We start from the raw sequence: 9459 nt of genomic DNA, 5'->3' as shown, positions 1-9459 counted from the left end.
AGTTATAAATCTCTCCCTAAAACCTATTTTAGCTCCACTCAAATTTTGACAGGATGTTTTCATTATCAGTCATTTAAAAATATTTTCTAATTTATCTGGGTATTTTTGTTTGAATTGTTATTTGGAAGTGTATTGTTTAATTTTCAAATATTAGGGGATTTTTCAGATATTCTGTTATTGATTTTTAAGTTAATGCCATTATTATCAGAATGAGTTCAGTACTTTAAATGACTGTGACTTGTTTGTGGAACAATATGTGGTCTATCTTGATTGATGTTTCTTGAAGTTCATCTCTCTTTTCTTATGCAGTGTGCACCTGCTGTTAACACACCTGCAGTGAATTTCAGATAATGTATTTTTCAGCCTTAGACATTCCATTTGGTTCATCTTATATTTTTTTCTACTTCTCTCCTCATTGCATTCATGTTTCCCTCAAATTCTTGAAAATACTTACACTAGCTGTTTATATTTATTTCTATTGCTGTGTCACAAACTACCACAAATTCAATGGCATTAAAACAGCACTCATTTATCTTACAGCTCTGTAGATACTCAGAAGTATGGGTGAGCTCAGCGGGGTTCTTTCCTGAGGCTATCACAAGTCTGAAGTCAAAGCAGCAGTCAGCAAGGCTAGTCTCTGGGGGAAGAATCCACTTCCAGTCTTATTCAGGTTATTAGCAGACTTCAGTTCCTTGGAACTGTAGGACTGATGTCCCTGTCTTCTTGTTGGCTATCATCCAGGGGCCAGACTGAAGTTAGGGCCACTCTCAAGTCTCTATATGGCTTCCTCCCTTTCAGCAACATAGAACCTCCATCATGTTGAATCCCTCTCAATGCTTACAAGTCTCTCTGATTTAATCTTTTACAAGCAGTCAAAGAAAAGTCTCTGCCTTTAAAGGACTTACGTGATTAAGTGAGGCTCACCTGGATAATGTTGAAGGACACAAAAGTTCATTTAGGTGGCTATGTTCGGGGATTGTGATAATAGAGCTATTATAAAATATAAAACATTCAGTTAATATTTACTGAAACATATCATACCTTGGTAGATTGGGTTAAAGGGTACACTAATACCATAGTAAAAGGGATACTTGGAACTAGGAAGGAGGATATGCCCTTGGTTTATTCCAAATGATGTGTTGAACTTGAAACTTGATGTAGGCAGGTGTTGGAATTTACAGTTTCAAAGTTTAGGGTTAGGGCTCCAACTGGTTGGGAGTAGCAGCTCAGTACGACGCAATGGGAGGCGACACAGGAGAAAGTCCTGACAAAGATAGGGCAGCTCATTCAGGACCCTAATGTACAGTAGAAGTATTCATAGCCCCATGAAGACCTAGGTGGCTGACTGAGATCAGATATGCCCTACCTCTTGTAATAACTGTACACATGAGTGTAGGAAGGGGTAGAAGGCAGGAATTGGGCAAATGGTACTTATGGTTCACTGGACATACCCTGAACATACTTCAGTAGGAGGAATAATTTTAGAAACACTCTGCTGATAGGGATCAGTGTCTAATATACAGACAGACAATAGAGTGTAGTAGTTAAAAGCATGGTGACTAAACTTAAAGATGGATGTAAGCTTTGTTTTTGTACCCCTGAGCTAGGGGGCAGAACAGTTAAAATGCAGACCTTGGAAGTAGACTTCCTTAGCTCTGGTGCTACCTAGCTTTATGTCCTTGGCAAGTCTCTTAAAAAGTTTGAACCTTAACTTCTTTATCTGAAATATAAGGGTGATGATAATACCTACCTTATATGTATTGGGGATTAAATAAATCCTCAGTTTATTAAATAAATCCTTAATTTATTATGAGGATTAAGTAAATCAACATATGTAAACCATTAGAACAATAGCTGGGGCATAGTAACTGCCAGATAAGTGCTAGCTATTCTAATTATTTCTTGTATAAGATTAGGGTAATAATAATCGTAACTCTTTGATACGTTTAGCACAGAGTATAAGTGAGTCACTGCATATCAACTGCCCATTCTAGTGCCTAATAGATAGTAGGTGCTTAAGAAAACAGAATAAACCTCACACATTGGTCATGGTTGATTCAAGAAATCCAGGAGATTCAACTATTAGGTTCAAATGTGCCATTGCTCATAGATAAGCAGGAGCTGGGAATATAAGGATGTGATTCTTCCAAATAATTAAACAAACTCTAGTACTTTAGAATTACTACTAGCTGTAGATAGGTAAAATAACACACCCTATATATCTAACACACATGCAAAAACCTGTACTATTGCTACAGAGATGAATATAAATTGTATTTTGAAGAGAACTTTAAAATCCATCAGTTATACTCAAGACTTCTTAAGTTTTAATTTTACTTTTCATTCAACTGGTCATTTTAAATCACTATCATTTAGAGCTTGATATCATATGGTCAGGGTCTGGATTCCCATCAAGAGCTAACTCTAAAATTAATGCACTCCCATATCAGAGTTCAAAACTTTCTATAGATTGTTCTCATGGGAATCTAAGAATCAGTAGTTGTTTTTCTTTTAATTATATGCTTATCTTTAAGCAGTAATGATTTAAATTAGCATCCTCGATTTTGAGATACCCAGCTCAAATGAATTACTAGCTTAAGCAGAGAATGGGATATATTGGATGACAAAATGGAATGTTCAGAAACATAAGCAGCTTCAGGCACTGCTGGATCCAGGGTTCCAGATGATCTCATAAGGATTCTACTTTTTTCTCTACACCTTTAATCTGCTTTCCTATATGGACTGGTTTGTTCTCAGACAGACTTTGTTCATGTGGTAGGAAAAACTGGGAATCCCCACTTTCTGTCTTCATAGATAAGAAGTCAAGAGGAATAGACCTGCCTTCTTTAAATATTATTCATCAAATCTCAGGTCCTTTACCTATCCTTGAATTCTACAGCCTTACCAGGGGAAGGGAAATCTCACTTCTGCCAACACTAGATGTGTGCCACATCTGAGTATGAGCAGGTAAGGCATGATGATTGATAGCTCCATCTCAACTCATAGAGGCTGAAAGGGGTTCTTTTCCAAAAGAATGGCTGATGATGTTACCAAAGGAACAGCAGGAATTTCCTCCCCTACCAACCTAGGGGATGTATAAAATCAGAATTTATTAGTCAGATGGGATCAGGAAATAGATGCCGAGTGACACAAGATGTCTACTACAAATAAATATGACAGGAAAATATAACAGATGGAAGAGAACATATTTTCTTTCTCTCTTCTCTTTCTCTCTCCAAGAAATAATGACCTCCACTCAGTAGTGCAATGTAAATGTAAGACTGTATTAAATAAACAAACAAACAAAACAACAAAACACAACTATGGTTGAAGATTTAGATGAAGGATGGAAGAATAACCAGAATATCTTAGCAGCAGGAGCAAGTGTAGCAGCAGGTAAGGCAGACAACTTTGTAAATTACAAATTGGGTTTAAATAGAGAGGGACTTGGAAGTGGAGACATTATTTTCTGCAGAAATATCATGAGCAGAGGAGAACAACAAAGCAAATAAATAAAACTGAGATGATTAAGAAAACACAGTGCTAAAAAGATAAAATTAGGACTGAGCCCTTAGCCTGAGTTACAAATTTTTTATTAGTCCTTGGGTGAGGACAGATTAAGGACTACACAAAACCAAGCCTGTGAATACACTTTATAATGTATGACCTTTGGGCCTAAAACTAGATTCTCTTCCAGTTAAGTATGATGCTAGAACAATGACTGGCCCAGTTTTAGATTAACCAGTCTTACAGAAAGATTTTTGATTCAGACAACCTCAAAAAAACAAATACTCTGTCACATGTTAGGTTCCAGATCCTTTGCTCTGTGGCTAAAGATATAAAGATGAATTAGATACTGTAAGCACTGGATGTCTGTAGATTTTGCAAGCTCAGCATCACTTCCCTGTTTCTCTGGTAACAGATCACTCTTTCCATTCAGTTAAAGTGGTGCTAGTGCCTGGGTTCTGCCCTTCCTCAACCAGACTATGATAATGGCCCAAGTTATTGGTCTAAGAATTAACATCTGACTCCAGAAGAACCAATGGAAGACTTTCTTTATAGTTGAGTGAGAGCTTTAAGGTTAGAGTATTTCGATCTTGGGCAGTTTTTGTAAAACAAAATTATTTCAAAATATTAATTATCCTTTAAGTTCTAGAAACTGCATACCATGACTAAGAGGGCAGCAATTTATCTGATACTGCTTCTGCTCTGCCCACTTTATGTTTCAGTCACTGTCAAATAAAGGCAGTGGGGAATGGCAAAACCACTTCTGATTCATTCAACACTTGAGTGCTTCTTAGGTACCAAACACCATTCTAAACATTGTCCAGGAGAAAAAGATAAATAATACCAGCCCTTACCCTCAAGGATCTTACAACGTGGCAAGGGAAATAAGACATGAACACAGATGACTGCAATAAAATGAAGATAATGATTGCTACCAGATGTTTAGGGAGAATGAGCAGAGCAAAGAGAACACAGAATAAGGCAACATTCAGTAGTCAGCCAAGAAATATTTATTGAGCAATCATAAGATGTGAAATGGATATGGAAGAGTAAAACGTGGACTGGGGCTTAGGAAGGTGAAAAATCAGGTGACATGACTTGTTACCCACCTTTCTAAATATGTTTTTTGTCGCCAAGTTCCTAATAAATATCCTTAAATTAAAAACTGAATAAGGATATAGTCTCTGAAATACAGCCTGGGGCAATGATGCCTAAATAGTAGGATAGTAGTACTTGTGTTTCCAAGTATGCCTTCCTATTGCTTTGTTCTTTTTCCCTTTCCACATTAGCTGATGGTACCTTATGATACCCATTTCAGGTCTTCCACCCTTTTTGAGCTGGTGTTTTAGAACAGGTGAATTAGAACAGGATCCTTTGGGCTTCAAACAACAGAAAGAAAATAGTATAAAATTGAAAAAAAAAAATCCAGAGGCAATCTTGCTGGCATGTCTGGATCCAAGACTTCAAATGTTAAATCAAGTCCCTATCTCTCTCTACCTCCACCCCGATTTCTCCTTTCCCTTGTCCCCTCTCCTATGTCTCTTATTATAAAATCCAAATAGCTCTGTGTTTATGTGGAAACTCCTGGCACAGATACAGGTTTATATCCTTACAGCTCCAGGAAAGAGTAGGGGCCATGACAGTGTAAGGTTGTAGCAGGGCATCCCATCTAAGATTGACTTATACTCACATTGTACACAGAGGTAGATTAGTATATTAATTACAGCACTGTTTTCTTGAAGAAGACCATGTAATGTGTGTTCTTAGATAATAAGAATAGTATAACATTTTCCAAAAGATATACATGAAGTGTTTTGAGGAAGGGGGACCTTTTTTTTTTTTCCTAATTCACTCACAGATTGTCTATTGGATAGTGGTAACCCTGTGTCACTATCCTAGGTACCACAGCAAAAGCCTAGGAATTAGTCCTGGATGTCTCTGGCTGGGCTCTATGCTCATCCTTTAACTCATCAATGTAGCCAGTCACTAGTCCTAATTTATAAGAAGTGGGTCCCATTCTCAAATTATAAGTAATGAAGCATAGAGCAGGGGCCTATCCAAAAAGAAACTGTACTGGACTATCCCTAGAAGGAAGAGGAATAGATGGTAAGCAAGGAAAAAAAAAAAAAAAAAAAGAAAGAAAAAAAGAAAAAAAGTCCTCTATAACAGAAAATGTTTATAATTTTCTTCGGAGATCAAAAAAATTGGTCTTGTACACATGAAGGAACAGAGGATATTGGCCTAAAAAGAGCCCCATGGCCAAAGGGATATGGCCTATTTTAACAGAGGATTTGAGAGTTAACAGATACCATGGAAAGCATCCAGTTCAGTATCATCATTTTACAAATGGGGAAACTAAAGCCCAGACAGGAAAACAGAAATGCTAAGGACATACACGTAGTCGATGGCAAAGACAACCCACTACCTGTCTTCTGACCTTGTATTGTGTTGTGTGTGTGTGTATGTGTGTGTGTTGTTTTGTTGTTTGCTTGCTTTTTGTACAAGGACATTTTTCTTTAGTACATAACAACAACAAAAACAACAAAAAGTATAGCCTTGTTTCTGGTTTTCTCTTCTTTCTCAAATTGCTGCACTCCAACAGAAAACCTCAGCAAGAGTTAACCATCATGAGGCCACTCACTCCGGTACCAAGGACAGAGACATTATCCTTTCTTTATATAAGAACTAGGGCCACCTGTTGCTTTAATAGCTCAAGTTTGGTCTCAGCTGCAGGAGGGGACACCTTTGAAAATCAGCTTTCTAACTGCACTGCATCCTGATTTAGCTACCAAATCTTCAGCCAGAAAAAGATAGAAAGGCATCTGGATCACTGGGGAGACTTCTACCTGCCTCTCTTTCTTCCTCCTACTGTCACCTCTTTCCTGCTGTTTCCTGCCCAAAAAACCTGTCACCAGCCCAGAAGCATCTCTGGAAATGGGTAGGAGGGAGCCCTGCACCTGTCAGCGCCAGAGAAGAAAGTGCGCTCTGCAGAGTTCTCAGTTGTTACATCTTTGGCGATGAAAGGAAGCAAAGAGGTGAGTCCGAGGTCTCCGCCACAGATTTGCTGGAGACTGCAGTTAGTCCATCCGTCTCTGGCTCCAGTAACCCCTGAAGACCGAGGGTGCACTTACATTCCTAGCGTTTCTTGGCGTGCTTTCCTAAGAGCTAGTTCAGTGCCTCACCCCGAAGAAGTCTCTGGGAAAGGTTCTTTAAGTCATGAATCAGGTTCCCGTCTGTATGTGTGTTTTTTCTTGAGAAAAACTGGCACAGACTGATCAGTAGTAGAGAGTGGGGTCTCCTTGCTCCCCTTCATCACTGCGTTCTTCACCTTGCGACTTCCTCACATTCTCCCAGATCTGACAAGTAGGACTCGCGACCTCAGGGTCGGGAGCAGTCAGCACCAGACATCCCCGCCCCCTCCCGGGGTTGATGCCACCCGTGCCTAGAAGGTGCGTGTGGGTGCAGGCGGGCGAACTGGAGGCTTCTACCGTGAGCTAGGAGAAGCAGTTCAGCCCTTCCTTGCCTGAGACCTGCAATCCTAGATTCCCTGGAGACCGCGAAACTCCCAGTCCGAGGCACTCCCTGCTTAGCCGCCCACCCATTCCCCCCCTTCTTACCTCAGCACGCAGCCCCTCCCTGCGTGATGATGCAAACCAGTGGGGAGGGCGGGCGCTGGGAAGGGTGGGGAGAGTCGGAGAGCTAGCGAGGGAGGGAGGGAGTGGGAGGAGGAGGAGAGGGAGCCGAACGACCATTTAAAGCGATAGCAATCCTTGCCCTCTCCCCAGTGCTGGGTTGTTGGAGAGCGCGAGCGGCAAGCCGGGGAGCGCGAGCGCGGCGCGCGGGTCGGCGAACCCGGGAGCGCACGGAGCCCCAATCTGGCAGGCGCCGCGGGACCCCCCATCCTCTCCGGCCGCCCCTCTCCGGGCGCCCCCACCCTCCGTGCCTGCAGGAGCCTCTGGGCTTCCCCGGAGGACCTCACCCCAAGGGGCCCGGACCCCGGCGAGCCCGCCACCATCCCCTCCAGCGCCGCCGCCACCACCGCAGCAGCCGGAGCAGCATGGTCCAGCTGGGGAAGCTGCTCCGCGTCCTGACTTTGATGAAGTTCCCCTGCTGCGTGCTGGAGGTGCTCCTGTGCGCGCTGGCGGCGGCGGCGCGCGGCCAGGAGATGTACGCCCCGCACTCTATCCGGATCGAGGGGGACGTCACCCTCGGGGGGTTGTTCCCGGTGCACGCCAAGGGTCCTAGCGGAGTGCCCTGCGGCGACATCAAGAGGGAAAACGGGATCCACAGGCTGGAAGCGATGCTCTACGCCCTGGACCAGATCAACAGCGATCCCAACCTGCTGCCCAACGTGACGCTGGGCGCGCGGATCCTGGACACTTGTTCCAGGGACACTTACGCGCTCGAACAGTCGCTCACTTTCGTCCAGGCGCTCATCCAGAAGGACACCTCCGACGTGCGCTGCACCAACGGCGAGCCTCCGGTTTTCGTCAAGCCGGAGAAAGTAGTTGGAGTGATTGGGGCTTCGGGGAGTTCGGTCTCCATCATGGTAGCCAACATCCTGAGGCTCTTCCAGGTAGGGAGGCGCTCCCTCCGGGGCAGAGCGCGCCTTAGCTCCCGCGCACTTAATCCTAAAAGCTGGCTTGGACTCCAGGGGTGCGGGGTCAGGTCAGCCTTCGCGCATTTCCACCCTGGAGATCCTGCGAATCCCTCCCACCCCACCCGAGGAGGTACCTTCCCTGCTTGGTTCATTTCCCTTCCATCTCTCCCCTGTCCGCGCTCCACTCCATCCGGCTTGACATCCTGGATTTATGGCCCCATTTACAAGAAGCAATCTGCGAAAAACAAGGCGATGATTTAAATGGGTTTGCATTAGAGTGAAATATGGTCCAAAAACAGGCTTGTAAAAGTGCCGGGCTCCTGTGAGAGCCGGTTAGGCTCGTGGAATATGAAAGATGAGAAGACGCCTCGAAGCCGGGCATTTCTCAACTCCCCAGCTTCCCAGCCCCAAGCCGCCCGGCAAGCCGCAGCTCCCTTGGAAAATTTCGAGAAGAGCTTAGGGAGGCACATCTTAAACCGAGGGCTAGGTCTTCACCTACATGTGGATATTAATTGCCCATCTCTCTCAGGTTGGATCTCCCGACCTGTAGCCTGTCTCCGCGAGGGCATGGGGCAGAAGGCACGGGGACGCTCCCCAAGTGGGGAGATGCCACCCGCAGACGTGACCCCCCGGGTGATTTGCTCTGGGCAGTTGTTTGCACCGTCTAAATTGCATTTGCAGTCCGGCCACTGGCAGGAGCTGGGCGATCAGCTTTCTACTCCTGCCACTTCAGAGCCCAGAGATGAGCTCATGCTAACTGCGAAACAAAATCGCTTTCGCTGCCTCCACCCTCCGCCCATCCTTTCCCACGACCTCCCTAACACAACCCCCAACCCCTATCCTCGGCTCCGCGGACGATTCCCGGAGCCAGGCGAAAAGGCGCTGGAGGGAAGCACTAGGGTGCGCTGAGCAAAGCCGGCGGTCCTCCTGCTCCGGGCGCCGGAGGGCAACGCCGAAAATGGGAGGAAGGCGGATCCGGGGCAGCTGAGCGGTGGGTTCTACTGCAGTGCCCTCTCTCCGCCTGCTCCTGCATTTTGTGCCCCGTGGCTCCTGTGCTGCATTGGGTATAAATGGATGGATTTTGGATTTTAAGAAATTGAGTTGCGGGGTCTGATTGTGGGTTCCCTTCTCCTTATTTCTCCTTGTTTCTCTCTCTGTATCATCTTTCTTTCTCTTTCTTCCTTCTTTGTTTTTCTCCTTTTCTCTCCCTCTCTCAATTTCTGCTGCTTTTCTCTCTCCCTTCCCCCACACCCAAGTTTTTTGTTCATCTCTCTCTAGAGATGATCCTTTCCTAATGCACAGCTCTCTCCCTGCCTGATAGTACCCAAACCCAATTAATCCCTTCTCCAGAT

At 44.5% G+C, this 9459-nt stretch overlaps 1 protein-coding gene across 1 annotated transcript in view; it reads left to right on the top strand.

Annotated features, from left to right (window-relative positions):
• The first annotated feature begins 7564 nt into the window (after window positions 1-7564).
• GRM7 (glutamate metabotropic receptor 7) overlaps window positions 7565-9459 on the top strand; it is an 854903-nt gene continuing 853008 nt past the window's right edge. Inside the window, exon 1 of the mRNA XM_028101758.2 lies at window positions 7565-8083. Coding sequence (XP_027957559.1) covers window positions 7565-8083 — 519 coding nt within the window. The remainder of the gene's footprint in view (window positions 8084-9459) is intronic.

Source organism: Eumetopias jubatus, unplaced genomic scaffold (assembly GCF_037043125.1).
Source record: "Eumetopias jubatus isolate StellerSeaLion01/CBP00866 unplaced genomic scaffold, mEumJub1_p1.0 scaffold_1, whole genome shotgun sequence".
Lineage (NCBI taxonomy): Eukaryota > Metazoa > Chordata > Mammalia > Carnivora > Otariidae > Eumetopias > Eumetopias jubatus.
This window is presented reverse-complemented; position numbering and strand designations above follow the sequence as displayed.